We start from the raw sequence: 18,326 nt of genomic DNA on the forward strand, positions 1-18,326 counted from the left end.
CAGGATAGTCTCGATCTCCTGACCTCGTGATCCACCCGCCTCGGCCTCCCAAAGTGCTGGGATTACAGGCTTGAGCCACCGTGCCCGGCCTATTTTGTGTTTTTTAATAAGCTGTAATTTAAACAATAACTCTTTTAATTCATAATTTGTAAATCATTGACTTTTCTATTTAACGGTTTATTTTGGCTTTCTTTACTGAAACTTAGTAGTTTCAGTTTAATTCATTGGAAAACCGAGGATTGTCAATAAGATAGCAGAAATTCTAGTGCTAGGTTAAACAATGAAAGCCATAAAAAATAAGGCTCTTGTTACTCATGTTCCACATTTCATGGAATTTATAGTATTTAGTGTTTAAGAGCAAGATTGTCAATATTTGATGTTTGTATAAGAGCTATATTGCATATTATATCCTGTATATATTTCTAAGTGGCTTTCAGTGCTTAATTTGCTTTTCAGAGGCAAATCTCTTCCTGTATTCCAGTAATACTTTTCAATCCAAAACATTAGGAAAAAGATTCTTAGCAACTTACTTTCTCCAGAATGACTGGTAATATCATACATGATTTCTAGGTTAACAGTAAAGCTTCACTCATCTGGAGTTATCAAGTAAATTAGTTCTTTATAACAACAAGAAATTTGGGGATAAAGTCTTTCTAAAGTATAATGTACAGTTCCCTGTTTTCTTAAACTGATTAGACTCCTTTCGATAGTATAAAGAAATCATTTTGCATATTAGTAGTAATATAGCATGCTTCTGTTATAGCTATTTGTTTCTACCCTAAACTACTTCACACTCTTGTGCTATTAAAATTCTTTTGACTCTGTCTAGTTTTTCTGTCCTGTCCCTTTCTGCTTATAAAAGCTATTTTTGCATGCAATTGTGGTTCTTTAGTCTTTCTAATGGTACTAGAGACAAACGACAAATTGTGAAATAAAAAGTTTAAAAAAGACCAGAAGGAATCCTTGAGTGGTTCTTCTGTGTGCAGACAGACATATGTCTTACCTGTTAGTGCATGGAATTCAAAGTATTTCTAAAGACCTTTGAGAGGCCTCCCTGCTCCCCGCTTTTTGAAAAGCTTTATTTACTTTTTTTGGAAGCTGAATTTGCCAGATAGATGAGATGTTCCTATTTTTATATATTTATTTAGAACAACTAATTTAATACCTTTATTAATAGGTGAGGCTGTCTTCAAAGGAACCAAATCAAAAAGATGATGGAGTTTTTAAGGCTCCTGCGCCACCATCCAAAGTGATAAAAACTGTGACAATACCTACTCAGCCCTACCAAGATATAGTTACTGCACTGAAATGCAGACGAGAAGACAAAGAAGTAAGCAGCCATGTACAGTGTTTACTGCATGTTGATAGATTTTTGTATGTAACATTTAGCCTTTTAATATCTTCAACAAGTATCAGTATACTGATACTCAGTTTTGAACCACAAACTTCTTTTGTCCTACCATCATCATTGTTCTAAAAATATTTTTGTTGCCATCTAAGGAACTATTTTATGCACTTATGTAAAAGTACAGTGAGCCCATTGTTTTAAATATGCTAGTTCCTAGTTAAAAAGGGGTGAACTTTTTTTTTCTTGGCAGTTATATACTGTTGTTCAGCACGTGAAGCACTTCAATGATGTCGTAGAATTTGGTGAAAATCAAGAGTTCACTGATGACATTGAGTACTTGTTAAGTGGCTTAAAGAGCACTCAGCCTCTAAACACACGTTGCCTTAGGTAAGATCTTATTTTTATATTTTATAATTATGTGCATGCTGTATTAAATTTTTTCAACTAGATGTTGTCCAAAAAGCCAAACATTTTTTATTTTGTTATGATGGGGAGTATATATAGCCAGTGATATGTTAAAATGCTATCCATTTCTTTAGAAAGAATTTGATTCTACATGATAGAGGGAAAGCTGGGTGGTGAGAGCCTTTTTTTAGCATAGCATAGGCTTCAGTTTTCAAGTGCTTAAAAAAAAAAAAAGCATTATGCTAAAGCATCTTTTTGTCCTGTATGGTGGCTCATATCTATAATCCCAGCATTTTGGGAAGCCAAGTTGGGAGGATCATGTGTGTCCAAGAGTTTGAGACCACCTTGGGCAACATAGTAAGACCCCATGTCTACAAAAAATAAAAAATTAACGAGTCATGGTGGCATATGCCTGTAGTTCTAGCTACTTGGGAGGCTGAGGTGACAGGGTGGCTTGAGCCTGTGATCATGCCATTGCACTCCAGCCTGGGTGATAGAGTGAGGTAAGGCCCTGTCTCCAAAAAAAGAAAGAAAAAAATAGCAGAAAGAAATAAAGTAAATAACTTTTTAAAAAGATATTTTAAGTTCTTTTTACCTCTGATATTTAAGTAATAAATTAGATTTATTTAAGCATATTGTGATCTGAGTGCTTACATTTGCACCCAAATGCTCAAAATAAAAAGATGATCTTTTGTATTTCCTAATGGATTGATTGAATACTATAATTTTGATTGAATTTTTCAGTCATTTGTAGTATATCCAATCAAATATAATTATAATTTTTATCAGAAGTATTCTGAAAGGCAGTTCAGATTTTAAGCTTGTAATGGTAGTAGTAACGTAAGGAATGCACTAAAGACAGTTACGTTATTTTTTAAAAATACAGTGTACCTAATCATGCACTAGGCATCAGTATGTTTTTAATAGTGTGTTTTGCCTATGGTTTTTATATTGTGATCATGTATGGGCAGTGCTTTGACCCTTTTACCCCCTTCCTATTTGCTGGTTTTGGTATTACACAAACTAAAAACTAATGCACTAGCTGTTTCCAGTCCCCCTAACCTACTCTATTTTCTTGTAGTGTTATTAGCTTGGCTACTAAATGTGCCATGCCCAGTTTTCGAATGCACCTGAGAGCACATGGGATGGTAGCAATGGTCTTTAAAACCTTGGATGATTCCCAGCACCATCAGGTATTTTTAAGTTTCCGAGATTGAGAAGCCTTATGTTGAAAACTACTAGTCTATTTGGCTATCAAAAAATATCTTCACTGAATAGTCTATAAATATATCCTAATTACAGATTGAGTTCATTTTATTTGCTAAATTTGTAGTGCTTATGGCCAGAAGTTTTTGCTTAATACTTATTTTCTCATGAAAACATTTTTTCTTAATTTGTCATTTTATACTATTAAAATTGTATTTTGTTATCTTAGCTAACGTAGTATATTGATACTGAATTCTGTAAGCATGATTTTCTCTATAATCAGAAAGCACTGAGAAGAATCTTTTAATATTATTTGATACTAATGAATGGAAAAAAACTGGTTTGGAAATGCAGCCCTAATTTTTTAGAAACGTTTTTGTCCAGTGTTGAATCTGGAACATGGCCTCATTGTGATAAGGAATAAATTCTTCATTTCCTTGCCTTTGATGCTTTTGCTTAATAATAAACATAACAAAAGTTATTAGGTTTAACATTTTTCAAAATTAGAAGAGAGTAACCATCATTGCTAATTATTATCATTAGTAGTATTTTGAGATGGCCTTACTGTATTTTTGTTAAAGAAATTATGTTCTAAATACAGGTTAGGCGATAAATAATTTAATACTGCATCTTCTGGGCTGGGTGCAGTGGCTCATGCCTGTAATTCCAGCACTTTGGGAGGCCACAGTGGGCGAATCACCTCAGGTTAGGAGTTTGAGATCAGCCTGGCCAACATGGCAAAACCCCAACTCTACTAAAAATACAAAAAATTAGCTGGGTATGGTGGCGGGCACCTGTAATCCCAGCTACTTGGGAGGTTGAGGCAGGATAATTGCTTGAACCTGGGAGGTGGAGGTTGCAGTGAGCCGAGATTGCACCACTGCACTCTAGTCTGGGCGACAGAGCGAGACTCCTTCTCAAAAAAAAACCCCAAAAACCTGCATCTTAGGAAACCTAAAGTAATGCACTTAACCCTGAGTGAGCATAACTCCTTTACTCAGTTGTAGCAGCTACAAAATAATAATGGAGAAAAAGTGAGCACTAAGAAGTTAGTTCGTTAGCTAGGCACGGTGACTCACACCTGTAATCTCAGCACTTTGGGAGGCTGAGGCAGGTGGATCACTTGAGGTCAGGAGCTTGAGACCAGCCTGGCCAACATGATGAAATACTGACTCTACTAAAAATATAAAAATTAGCCAGGTGTGGTGGCATGCACCTGTAGTCCCAGCTGCTCGGGAGGCTGAGGCAGGAGAATCGCTTGAACCTGGAACACGGAGGTTGCAGTGATCCAAGGTCGTACCACTGCACTCCAGCCTGGGAGACAGAGCAAAATTCTGTCTTAAAAGAAGTTAGTTTGTCGCTAGGCAAGGTGGTGTGCATTTATAAGTCCCAGCTACTCTGGAGACTTAAGGTGGGAGGATCTCTTGAGCCCAGGAGTTCAGATCCATTTTGGGAAACTAGTGAAACCTCATCTCTTAAAAACAAACAAAAAATAGAATTTGCTTTATTATGCAGTTAGCAGTGAACTTAGACATTATAGTGTGTGATTTTAAGGGCAGTGGATCCCCAATGGCCTTTACTATGGCATCCTAATTTCCAAAAATAATTTGCTGTATAAACATTTAATCAGACACCTGGTCTGATGCTTCTCTACTTCTGGGGGCTCAAAGTTTAAATCTTTAGATAGTTGCATTTTCTGTATATTGAAATAAGTGTAAGTACAGAACATCTCAAGTGTTGGGATATCCCAAATGTAAGACCTTTTTTTTGTATTCACATTTATCTAGAATATTTCACCTTCAGTATTTTTAGATTGTGTTAGTAGAGTGTCCTGGCCAGGTGCGGTGGCTCACACCTATAATCCTAGCACTTTGGGAAGCTGAGATGGGCAGATTGCCTGAGCTCAGGAGTTTGAGACCAGCCTGGGCAACATATGAAACCCCATCTCTATTAAAAATGCAAAAAGTTACCCGGGCGTGATGGTGCGTGCCTGTAATCCCAGCCACTCAGGAGGCCAAGGCACGAGAACTGCTGGAACCCAGGAGGTGGGAGGTTACAGTGAGCCGAGATCGTGCCACTGCACTCCAGCCTGGGTGACAGAGCGAGACTCCCTCTCAAAAAAAAAAAAAAAAAAAAAAAAGTAGAGTGTGCTGACTTAACTACCTGATCTGAGTGATTTTGAGACAGTTTATTAATGATTTAAAAAATTATTTGGTTCAACCAGAGTTGATTGGTTTATTTTATTTTTTTAAGTGATCCTCCCAACTCACCCTCTCAAGTAACTGGGACTACAGGCTCCTGCCACTATGCCAGGCTAGTTTTTGTATTTTATTTTGTTTTGTTTTATTTTATTTTTTATTTTTTAATTTTATTTATTTTGAGATAGAGTCTCACTCTGTCACCCAGGCAGGAATGCAGTGACACAATCTCAGCTCACTGCAGCCTCCGCCTCCTGGGTTCAAGTGATTGTCCTGCCTCAGCCTCCCGAGTAGCTGAGATGACAGACGAGTGTCACCATGCCCAGCTAATTTTTTTGTATTTTTAGTAGAGACGGGGTTTCATCATGTTGGCCAGGCTGGTCTTGAACTCCCGACCTTAGGTGATCTGCCTGCCCCAGCCTCCCAAAGTGCTGGAATTAACAGACGTGAGCCACTGCGCCCAGCCTAATTTTTGTATTTTTAATAGAGACGAGGTTTCACCATGTTACCAGGTTGATCTCGATCACCTTACCTCAGGTGATCTGCCCGCCTCAGCCTCCCAAAGTGCTGGGATTACAGGTGTGAGCCACCACGCCTAGCAATTGGTTTATTTTAAAGAAATCCAAATATGTGTATTTCAGCATCCTGGGTTTATATACAGATGTAAACACAGCTGTGTTTTCCAAGGGAAAAAATGTGTTAAGGGTTTGATATAGATTTAAAATTATTATTTAAATTATTGATTTTAAACTGAAATATGACTACTATGTCATAAAGAATAGGCTGGGCGTGGTGGGTCACGCCTGTAATCTTAGCACTTTGAGAGGCCAAAGTGGGTGTATCACTTGACCTCAGGTGTTCAGAACCAGCCTCGGCAACATGGTGAAACCCCATCTACAAAAAAGTAGAAAAAAATCAGCTGGGCATGGTGGCGTCTGCCGATTGTGCCAGGTACTTGGGAGGCTGAAGTGGGGAGGATTGCTTGAGTCCAGACAGTGAGCTGAGCTGATGTGGTGCCACTGCAGTCTAGTCTGGATGACAAAGTGAAACCTTGTCTCAAAAAGAAAAAAAATGAGGTATGTCATAATAGAATTTATATATATATATATATATACTCACACACATATCTGTAAAATGTTCTATAAACTCTTCATTTAGCACAGAATAGCCAAATAAATATTTAACTCAGCTTATATTCTTCTAGCTATCAGGCATTCATGTATGGAGGATCCATTGAAAGGAAAATTTTAAGCAACAGCGTTTAATTTTTTAAACATGTTTCTTCAGAATATTTTTAGAGTGGGGCCGGGTGCGGTGGCTCACACCTGTAATCCCAACACTTTGGGAGGCCGAGCTGGGCGGATCACGAGGTCAGGAGATCAAGACCATCCTGGCTAACACAGTGAAACCCCATCTCTACTAAAAAAAAATTCAAAAAATAAGCTGGGCGTGGTGGTGCATACCTGTAGTCCCAGCTACTCAAGAGGCTGAGGCAAGAGAATGACGTGAACTCGGAAGGTGGAGGCTGCAGTGAGCTGAGATTGCACCACTGCACTCCAACCTGGGCAACAGAGTGAGACTCCATCTCAAAAAAAAAGAGAATATTTTTAGAGGGACCACTGAATAAAACATTTTTGAAGTTTCCAACATGGTTAGTAATATGTTTTAAGTGTTCTAACTTGTAAACAAAAGTCATTAACCATCTTATTTCCTGAGATGTCAGGAGTTGCTTACATGAACTTTTTTTTTCTTTTCCTTTTTTTGGCCTGTTGAAGAATCTGTCCCTGTGTACAGCTGCCCTCATGTATATACTGAGTAGAGATCGTTTGAACATGGATCTTGATAGAGCTAGCTTAGATCTAATGATTCGACTTTTGGAACTGGAACAAGATGCTTCGTCAGCCAAGCTACTGAATGAAAAAGATATGAACAAAATTAAAGAAAAAATCCGAAGGCTCTGTGAAACTGTACACAACAAGCATCTTGATCTAGAAAATATAACGGTGGGTTCCTTCTTCCTTCCTTCTAAGATGAGAATTACTTTCATAAAGTCTTTGGTTAGTTACAGCAGCTGTGTGACTGTGGGCAAATTATTTTAACTCTAACCTTGGTTTGCAGTTTGGCAAATTTCTTAGGTTTAGATCTGAGCATAATTTCCTTCCTTGCCTGAACTTCCTAAACTAGTTTATCTGTATTTAGGCTTTTTGCCCAGTAAATAGTTGCATTTTCTGTTGCATTTTTTCTAATCCTTTTCTCTTTATTTTTTATTTTTTAAGGAAAAAATGGGCCGGGCACAGTGGCTCATGCCTGTAATAACCAGCATTTTGAGAGGCCGAAGCAGGTGGATTGCCTGAACCTGGGAGTTTGGGTCCAGCTTGGGTGACATGGGGAAACCCCAGCTCTACAGAAAATACAAACAAGTTAGCCAGATATGGTGGTGTGCACCTGTAGTCCCAGCTACTCAGGAGGCTTAGGTTGTGGGAATATCCTGAGCCAAGGGAGTTTTAGGGTACAGCGAGCCGAGGTTGTGTCCCTGCACTCCAGCCTGGGTGGCAGAGTGAGATCGTCTCAAAAAAAAAGGGTAGAAACTACATTTAGGCTATTAGGAATTTGAATTCTTATTCTCCATGGATTTCAGGAATAAAAGTTTCAGAGGATTTACATCTGCCATTTTCTTTTTTAATTTTTATTTTATAATAATAGTAATAATTATTATTTTTTGAGACAGGGTCTTGCTCTGTTTCCCAGGCTGGAGGGCAGTGGTGCAGTCATAGCTCATTGCAGCCTCAAACCCCTAGGCTAAAGTGATCTCCCACCTCAGCGCCCCAAGTAGCTGGGACTACAGATGTATACCACCATATCTGGCTAACTTTTGTATTTTTAGTAGAGGCGGGGTTTTCGCCATGTTGCCCAGGCTGGTTTTGAACTCGTGGGCTCAAGCGATCTCCCCTCAGCCTCTCAAAGTGTTGGGATTACAGGCGTGAGCCACCACCCCTGCCATAACTGCCATTTTCAATTGGCAAGCATCTGTTTATTCCAGAGTACCTCAGGGTGTCTAACTGCTTCATGGGACTTGAAGAACCCTGAAGACACGACAAGGAAGATTCCTAGGCACCTCGCCTCCCCTGAGGTGGTATTCCTTATAATTTAGTCATGGCCAGTAGCTGCTGTTAATGCTCATCGCGATGCCCCATGTGTGAGATGCCTATTCCATTTTTGCTTTAGTTCAGTTCTGCTTTCTTCTGACTTTTTACTTGTACAGTCAATAATGTTCCAATGGTTTCTGGGCCAGTAGAAGATAATTGGCCTGTGATTTTGAAAACAAACACACAAAAAGAATATTTATTGTAAAGTAACCTGGTTTTCAGACATTTCCAAGATCAAAACTATATAAACATTGGTTATTGTCTACTGGTTCACAATGGACAAGTCTATGCAAACGTACCCCCAAAGTCCAAGGAAGCCGAGAGGCCGAAGAGTCTGACAAATCCAGTGTTTTAGAAAGAAACATTTAAGAGGGACTTACAAACAAAAGCCGTATCTGTATCTCGGGATCCCCATGCCATTACACCCCACATCCAGGGTTTATATGCTATATGGAAAGCGTAATTCAGAATGGATGTGTAGGGCTGTTGAAGTACACCAGGGTTGTTTGACGTAAGGGCAGGATATACAGTAAGTACCTGATTTTACATAAGGAACAATGGGTAAACTGGAAATTTTAGAGGCTTTCCTGAACAGATGTTAATTAATCAGAAGCCAGGCTGGGCGGTGTGGCTCATGCCTATAATCCCAGCATTTTGGGAGTCCGAGGCAGGCGGCTCACCTGTGACCAGGAGTTCAAGACCAATCTGGCCAGTATGGTGAAATCCGGTCTCTACTAAAAATACAAAAATTAGCTGTGCATGGTGGTGGGTGCCTGTATTCCCAGCTACTTGGGAGTCTGAGGCACAAGAATTTCTTGAACCTGGAACCTAAGAGGCAAGGTGGAGGTTTCAGTGAGCTGAGATTGGTGCCACTGCACTCTATCCTGGGCAACAGAGCAAGACTGTGTCTCCAAAAACAAACAAAAAAAAAAAGGGCCAGTGTCTCCACACCTCCACACTTACTTAACTGAAGACTGCAGCATTTGCCACAAAAATTTGTAGGATGCTTTGTGCTAGCCAGATGTGACTTAAGGCTCTTGCTCTATTCTCTATTTTAATTAAGGTAGAGGTGGTAATACATTCTGGTTACGGTGGAGGATGGGAGAGCAATTTAACTTTAAACAGCAAGGTACAAAACTGACATGTATTCAGTACTTTTCACTTTATAAGATTGTGGAGAGAGGTGGTGTGCTCAGATGGCAAATCATGAAGTCTTGCCCCTGTCGCCCAGGCCAGAGTGCAGTGGTGTGATCTCGTCTCACTGCAGCCTCTGCCTCCTGGGTTCAAGCGATTCTTGTGCGTCAGCCTCTTGAATAGCTGGGATTACATCACACTCAGCTAATTTTCTTGTATTATTAGTAGAGACGGGGTTTTGCTATGTTGGCCAAGCTGGTCTCAAACTCCTGATCTTGGGTGACCTGCCCTCCTCGGCCTTCCTGGGATTACAAACATGAGCCACTGCGCCTGTCCAAAATATCTGTAATTTTTATTTACTTCTATATTTTTACAGTGTCTACTAATTTTTTCATGCTATAAAAGAATAAATTTGAGCCTATAATTTTTATTTGCCTGCATAGTTGGATGAATGTGCATTTAGTTTTTTGTCTGTATTCAACATTTAGATTCATTTCAGATATGCTGTTAAATAACATGATAAACTTGATAATTGGATTTGTCTTATATTTTGTTGAATTTATTAGGATGATAAATACCAGAATAGAAACTTTCCTACACTGTATTAAATAGTTTACTCATGATTAAGCCAGAGCACAGTTGTCAATTTTAGGATTCCTCTTTTTCCCCACTAATGTTAGCTATTCTTGAATATTTTTGTTTTAAATTGTACAGTAGATTTACTATGTTGTTTTGTACAATGAATATCCTCTACACATTAGTTTTGTTACTAGTTGCTTACTTTCTTGAATATATTGGTATTGCTGATTTGCCATGAAAAGATAAAATAGTAATATAGTCATGCTTTGCGTCATGACAGATATGTTCTAAAAATGCATCGTTAGGTGATTTTGTTGTTGTGTGAACATCAGAGTGTACTTACACAGACCTAGAAGTTATAACCTACCACACATCTCGACTATATGGTAAAACCTATTGCTTTTAGGGTGCAAACCTGTATAGCATGTTACTATATTGAACACTGAAGGCAGTTGGAACACAATGGTGGTAAAATTTGTGCATCTAAACATAAAGATACAGTAAAAATATGATATAAAAGATTTAAAAAGATACACCTATATGGACACTTACCATGAGTAGAGCTTGCAGGACTGGAAGTTGCTCTGTGTAAGTCAGTGAGTGATGAGTGAATGCGAAGGCCGAGGACATTATTGCACACTACTACAGACTTGATAAACACCATACACTCTGGCTCCGTTAAGTTTAACTCTTGACTCTTTTATAATAACACTTAGCTTAAAACACAAATTGTATAGATCTACAAAAATATTCTGTGAGCTTTTTTCTGCTTTAAAATTATTTTTTAACTTTTAAAACTTTTTTTGTTAAAAATGAAGACGACACACACACTTTAACCTAGGTCCACACAGGGTCAAGATTATCAATATGATTGTCTTCCACCTCCATATGTTGTCCCATTGGAAGGTTTTAGGGGCAGTAAAACTTGCATGGAGGTGTCGTCTCCTGTGATAACAATGCCTTGACCTGGAATACCTTCTGAAGGACCTGCCTGGGGGCTCCCCCGCACTGCCTTGAAACTCTCTGGCTCTGTCAACCTGGCTGGAGTGCAGTAGCGCCATCTCAGCTCACTGCAACCTCCGCCTCCTGGGTTCAAGTGACCCTTGTGCCTCAGCCTCCCAAAGTGCTAGGATTACAGGTGTGAGCCACCTCGTGGCCTGTTGCTCTTATTTTCTGATTAGTGATTTGACTGTGCTTTAACTCTGAGGACTATTCTAGTTTTCAAATAAAATGCTTGAATAGTAGGCTGTTTTTACATGCTAGCTTATAGTATACTGAATATAGCCTAAAATATCAAAGAATCGTTTTTATGCCAATAGAAACAAAACCAAAACTTACTAAAAAGACTCGAGTTTTAATTATTAATATCACATTACCATCACCTTTCTTCTAAACAAAGAATGCCTCATTAGGCTTCAGCTTTGCCAGTATGACTCATGAATTAACACACCCGAACCAATCTAAATTACTCTTTGAGGGACAGAATGAAAAATGGGCACAATTGAATCTGTTTTTTGTGGTATTGGATTCTAGTTCTATATTTGTCACCTTGGAGAACTTTTTTTTTTTTTGAGACGGAGTCTCACTTTGTCGGCCAGGCTGGAGTATAGTGGCACAAATCTTGGCTCGCTGCAACCTTGGCCTCCCGGGTTCAAGCAATTCTTCCTGCTTCAGCCTCCCGAGTAGCTGGCATTACAGGCGCCCACCACCACGCCCAGCCAATTTTTGTATTTTTAGTAGAAATGGGGTTTTACCATGTTGGCCAGGCTGGTCTTGAACTCCTGACCTCAGGTGGTCAGCCCGCCTCGGTCTCCCAAAGTGCTGGGATTACAGGCTTGAGCCACCACACCTGGCCGAGAACAACTTTTTTTAAAAGAAGTAGATTAAAATATTCTAGGTCTCTTCTAAATGTGCAATCCTAAGGTTTTCACTGGTAATATCTGTTATTTGTGTTTCTAAATATCTAATTTTTGTGCAGTTTTCAAATAGACCTGATAATGTAAACCATCATCTTTCGAAAGGGAGAAATTTAGGGGGAAAAATCAGATCTTGTCAGTCTTTGCTAGTTAAAGAGCATTTCTTTTGTTATGCTGAAGTTCCTTTATTACAGCAGGAACCAAATTGCTGTTTGTTGGGAAGTGGCTGTCTGCTTTAAAAAGAAAAACAACAGCCAAAGTGAAATAAAGAGCAATAAAAACTTTACTCAGATTGTGAATGTGGCTCTTAGCTTTTGTACCAGAAGGTGGTGGTCCTAAAGCATTATTTGTATACAGTTTTGTTATCATGGCCACATGATGAATATCTGAGCTGCTAAGCCTACAGTATGCCCTTTAAAACTAGTCAGTCTGCAACACTAAAATGAACAAAAGATTTGTATGCAGAATAGACAAAATACACCGAATAATAAGAAAAGACAATCAGTCTTGCAGGAAAATATGGAAAGAATAATGAACAGGAGTCTCATATTAGAAACATAATATGTGAAAAACTGTTCAAGGTTATTGTAGTTGTAAAAATACAAACAAAAGCAATATGTTACCATTTTGTGTCCTCAGACAAAAATGTTAAGTGATAACTTGTGCTTTTGAAGATTCAGGGCAACTGACTTTGCTCCTGAGAGTGTTACTTGTTAAATCCATTGCGGTAAATTAATCCAATATTGATTTACAGTTAAAAAATACATGTACCCTTTGACTTAGCAGTTCCACACTTCTATACTGTAGAAATAAGAGTACCTATATATATGTATAATATTAAACTGATAAATGATAGACTAATAGCACATTTTCTCTATGAAAAGCTGGTTAAACTTTGTTCAATGTAGACTATTCTGATAAAATTGAAAATTAGTTCAATTTTATGTATAAAAGTAGTACTAAAAAACTACATGTAGCATGCAGTAAAGTTTTGTAAAGAAACAATTTCTAGACTTATTGCTGAAAGTTAATATTCGTTAATGATGCTTCTGGTTTTTAGACTGGGCATTTAGCTATGGAGACATTACTGTCCCTTACTTCTAAACGAGCAGGAGACTGGTTTAAAGAAGAACTCCGGCTTTTGGGTGGTCTGGATCATATTGTAGATAAAGGTATGATATTCACATTTATAATGTTTTTATATATTATTTAAAGCCTGAAGAAAATACTCCATTGACATACTTCAAAAAATAATTGTATCCGTTTGGAAATGTCTATTTTTTTTTTTAGTAGCATCCTGCAAATTTCTAACATTTAAAGAAGCGACCGGCTGGGCGCGGTGGCTCACGCCTGTAATCCCAGCACTTTGGGAGGCCGAGGCGGGCGGATCACCTGAGGTCAGGATTTTGAAACCAGCCTGACCCACATGGAGAAACCCCGTCTCTACTAAAAATACAAAACTAGCCAGGCGTGGTGCTGCATGCTTGTAATCCCAGCTACTTGGGAGGCTGAGGCAGGACAATTGCTTGAACATGGGAGGCGGAGGTTGCAGTGAGCTGAGATTGTGCCATTGCACTCCAGCCTGGGCAACAAGAGTGAAACTCTGTCTCCAAAAAAAAAAAGGCCATTAACATTTTGATCTTGGGGGATTATGGAAACAAAATAATTACAGAGTATGATATATTTCAAAATCTCACAGTATGAAACCTAGAATAAAAAATGTTCAGAGAGGTTCCAGCATGTTCATAGCGTGTGTACAGATGGCTTTTAATGTTAGCTAAAAGTATTCTGTTGGTAAGTATTGATGGTAAATACTAACTTACGTTTGTTTCTTTTCACCTAGTAAAAGAATGTGTGGATCATTTAAGTAGAGATGAGGATGAAGAGAAACTGGTAGCCTCACTATGGGGAGCAGAGAGATGTTTACGAGTTTTAGAAAGTGTAAGTATGGATGATTTGGCAAAAATTATTCAATCTTAATTGTGATTGTGTGTGTGAGAGAGACTGCCAAATATTTTATATACCCCTGGGGGTTCACTTCTGTTAATCCAGATAGAAATAGCAGTACTTTTTTTGAGCAACCAGTTAATAAACAAGCTAAATGAGTAGTTTTATATTTTAGGAGTACCTGTATTGTTGCTGCAAATGAAATGTTATGCTTGTTTGTTTATATATGCCAATCTTTTTTAAAGATTTTATTATTTTTATTATTATTTTTTGAGCCAGAGTCTCGCTCTGTCACCCAGGCTACAATGCAGTGGCCTTGTCTCAGCTCACTGCAACCTCTGCCTCTAGGGTTCAAGCAATTTTCATGCCTCAGCCTCTTGAGTAGCTGGGACTACAGATGCCTGCCATCATGCCCTTCCAATTTTTGTATTTTTAGTAGAGTCAGAGTTTCCCCATGTTGGCCAGGCTGGTCTCAAACTCCTAGCCTCAAGTGGTCTGCCGGCTTTGGCCTCCCAAAGTGTTGGGATTACAGGCATTACACCTTGCTGGGCCCCTCCAAGCCCAGCTTTTTTTTCCTTAATGTGAATTTCCTTAATGTGAATTTCTACTTGACTACATTGTAGATAACAATAGTGAAATGCAATCAAGTTTTATTTTTAAATTGTTATTAGCATTTTGTTTATTTGACTTTTATTTGAGTCAGATTCTTTATAGGCGTGACTTGTCATAATATTTGACTTTGGAGAATGATACTGTTGAACTGCAGTAAGTATATTTTGTTCTTTGACTCTTATGAAGGACTTAACCCAGTTCCGTGTAGATTAGAATTTATACTGCCAGCTAATTTCAGCATGCATAGGTTTGTTCACCAGGTTATTTTAAAAACATCTGTGGGGAAAATAGGCCAGGCACGGTGGCTCACGCCTGTAATCCCAGCTCTTTGGGAGTCCGAGGTGGGCCGATCACAAGGTCAGGATATCGAGACCATCCTGGCTAACACGGTAAAACCCCATCTCCACTAAAAATACAAAAAATTAGCTGGGTGTGGTGGCAGGTGCCTGTAGTCCAATCTATTCGAGAGGCTGAGGCAGGAGAATGTTATGAACCCAGGAGGTGGAGCTTGCAGTGAGCTGAGATTGTGCCACTGCACTCCAGCCTGGGTGACAGAGTGAGACTCCGTCTCAAAAAAAAAAAAAAAAAAACACTGTGGGGAAAATAGTGTAGTATAAATTAAAAGCTCCTGGCCAGATTAAATTGTAATCGCTCCGTATGTCTTCTAGAGTGCTTTGGGTACAGTAGATAACATATTTCTTCGTAAAAATGTATTCTAAATGAATCTACTTATGAACTTTACGTTATTTGTAAGTTGAGGACTGCTCTATTCTGACATTCAGTGTGTTTGGCAATTTGTTACAGTGAATATATAGTGTAGAATATGTTAATTATGAATGAATAATTATAACAGTGATGTCTTACTTTTTTCGTAAAATATTAGCTTTCTTATTTTACATCTGGAACCTGTGGGTTGTGAAATTATTTCCTTAGGTAACAAGAACTGTTTCTTCCTCATTTTTATATCTTTTACGCCCCAGGCAGAATGTGGTGTTGTGTGAATGAATAAAAGTTTTGGATTGTCACAATTATCTCATATTCTTCCCTTTTAGGTAACTGTGCATAATCCCGAAAATCAAAGCTACTTGATAGCATATAAAGATTCCCAACTTATTGTTTCATCAGCTAAGTAAGTTTTTTGTTTATTAGTTAACAGTTAACATTGTTACTTATTTTGAACATTTGGATTGATGATAAATGAAAGAAATTTGGATTAGCTTCCTCCATCAAGTACTCTGTTGAGTTCTATGAATCAGTTCACATTGTGTAATGAAAGTTTGAAGAGTACAGATTTTGGATGCAAAATGAAGATGTGGATTCTAATTTGATAATTTGAGCTGTATCACTTTTGTAATATATAAACCAAACTCTTTACAAGGGGGGGATAATAACTCTGTCTAACCCACCTAGGATTTTTATTACAATTAAATGTGTTAATTTGTATGTTTGTAAGAAATATATACTTAGTAGACATTTTAAAATATGTGTATATTAAAAATACATATAAAAACATTTTTAAAATTTAAATGACTTTAAAAGTATCTTTTGTATCTTATTTGTGATACATATTAATGAGTTAAATTAGTTAATATGCAAAGCCTAGAACAATACTTGGCATATAGTAAATACTAAGCATTTTTCCTCATTCTGGTTTTAAATGGAGTTTTCTAGCCCTCTTCTTTTGCACTTTATTTAGACCTGTTTTTTCATATCTGTATGTAGCTTCTTCCATTCCACATTTCTTTCTTCCCACATTTCATCACAATTAGGCTAATGCTGTCACCTCTGCGCAGGTAAAATTCCCAAGTATGTCTCCAGTCCTGGTTTTATCTTATTACAGCAGCCTCTTCCTGATACCTCTGTCCTAGTTCTTGATATCTGCCCTAGTTCTCTGGCTTTTAGCCTATCCAGAACAATACTACTTGGAGTTAACTTTCTCCAAATCGCTACTTTGAAAAAATAGTTTTAATTTCTCAAATCTCTGATTCCTTACTGTCTTTAGATATATGTACGACTTTCTTATTGAAGTCAGCCTTATCAAAGGCCCATTGCAGTCTTACTCTAGTTTATCTGGTTTTTAACCTCTTATTTTGGAGGAATTCAAATATAAATAGTGTAATAAACTGTAATGTACACATTATCAATCATGGCCAGTCTGGTTTCCATCTATAACCCCATCCATTCCCTCTGCTGTATTATTTGAAACAAATCCAGGTATTACCATAAATACTTAAGGTCTGAAAGAAAAGGACTCTTTTAAAAAATATAACCTCAATGCCATTTTCATACCACACATTATTAGTTGCCTACTATTTTATGTTTAGGCAATATTCTAATTTTCAATAGTCTCAAATTTTTAGTCTCAATAGATTTTCTTAATCTGTAGGTTTTTAAAATCTCCCTTTTTGTCTTGGATTTGTACATTTTGTATCTCTCATTTGTATATTTTATTTATCTTTATTGTATTTATTTTTTTTTCTGAGCCCCAGCTGGAGTACAGTGGCATGATCTTGGCTCAGTGCAACCCCCGCCTCCCAGATTCATGCAATTCTCCTGCCTCAGCCTTATGAGTAGCTGGGACAACAGGTGTGCGCCACCATACCCGGCTAATTTTTGTATTTTTAGCAGAGACGGGGTTTCACCATGTTGACCAGGCTGGTCTCAGGTGATCTGCCCGCCTCAGCCTCCCAAAGTGTTGGGATTACAGACGTGAGCCACTGTGCCTGGCCTATTTTATATATATTTAGCACTTTTTTTTTTTTTTTTAAATAGATACAGGGTCTTGCTGTGTTGTCCCGGCTGGTCTCAAACTCGTGGGCTCAAGTGATTCTTCTGCCTTGACCTCCCAAAGTGTTGGGATTACAGGCATGAGCCACTGTGCCTTGCCTATATTTAGTGCTCTTACCGCATGCATTCTGGTTGTTTGCTACCATGTTATTACCCTTCCTTACCAAAGATTATTGAAGTTAAATGTTTCTGGTTTCATTTTCTTTTTTAAATTGACAAGAAAAATTGTATATGTTGTTTCTGATTTAAAAATATCTCTTGTGTATACTTCATAACCTCTGGCAAGTACCTTGTAAAAGGAAGTATTTCATATGACAGATGCTCTTTCGTTGTGATTAGGAAAATCAGGCCACATGTCTTGGAAGTGGCAGTAGAGGTCAGAATTGAGTGTTTGTAAAAGAGCACTTATCTCTAGGTTTTTAAGCTTTTCAGCAGAAACCATAATCAATTCAGAGATAGCTTACAGAAAGATTAAATAACATATGCTGAACCTCCTTTTATCTTCAAAGCCCGAGTTTAGCCCAGTCTAAAAACAGTTGAGTTACCAATGACAGTATGGTAATCCTGACCAGCATTCAATACCAGAAGAACAAATTATTTTAGGTTAGACATGAGGAACACCTTCCTGACCAAATGGTTGTAAAATATTAAGAACTTTCACAGAATTTCCTCAGTATGTTTTAAAGGGCAACTAGGCATAGATTAGATACGGTTTCTAATTTTGTGTGATATATAATGCATGAAGAATCAACTGATAGAGCCAGCTTACTTGATTTGTATTAAACATAAAAATAGTGGACTTGATGATTTAAACAGTGTCTTTAGAAATACTAGATCCATTTAGGGGTTATATTTCCTTGTTATTTTGGGTAGAATCTTGAGAATCCTTGGATGTAACTCATCCCCTTGGATAACTGTCAAGGAGACATGTCAGTTTGAATAAACTTAAATTAAAAAATAATGATTTATATTGTCACATTGGTAGTTAAGATAATAAAAATAATGATTTGCTCTAATGCGTATGAAATATTTAATACTTGTGTTTACT

The 18,326-nt window shown here is 37.9% G+C and overlaps 1 protein-coding gene across 2 annotated transcripts in view; it reads left to right on the top strand.

Moving 5' to 3' along the window:
• WAPAL (wings apart-like homolog (Drosophila)) overlaps nt 1–18,326 on the top strand; it is an 83,576-nt gene that overhangs the window by 47,069 nt on the left and 18,181 nt on the right. For both annotated transcript variants that reach the window (XM_011995397.1, XM_011995398.1), the window contains exons 5-11: nt 1,178–1,330; nt 1,599–1,735; nt 2,835–2,946; nt 6,933–7,160; nt 12,993–13,104; nt 13,776–13,873; nt 15,544–15,620. In XM_011995397.1, the coding sequence (XP_011850787.1) occupies nt 1,178–1,330; nt 1,599–1,735; nt 2,835–2,946; nt 6,933–7,160; nt 12,993–13,104; nt 13,776–13,873; nt 15,544–15,620 (917 nt within the window). The remainder of the gene's footprint in view (nt 1–1,177; nt 1,331–1,598; nt 1,736–2,834; nt 2,947–6,932; nt 7,161–12,992; nt 13,105–13,775; nt 13,874–15,543; nt 15,621–18,326) is intronic.

The sequence above is a fragment of the Mandrillus leucophaeus genome, unplaced genomic scaffold, assembly GCF_000951045.1.
Source record: "Mandrillus leucophaeus isolate KB7577 unplaced genomic scaffold, Mleu.le_1.0 Scaffold488, whole genome shotgun sequence".
NCBI classification, from domain to species: Eukaryota; Metazoa; Chordata; class Mammalia; order Primates; family Cercopithecidae; genus Mandrillus; species Mandrillus leucophaeus.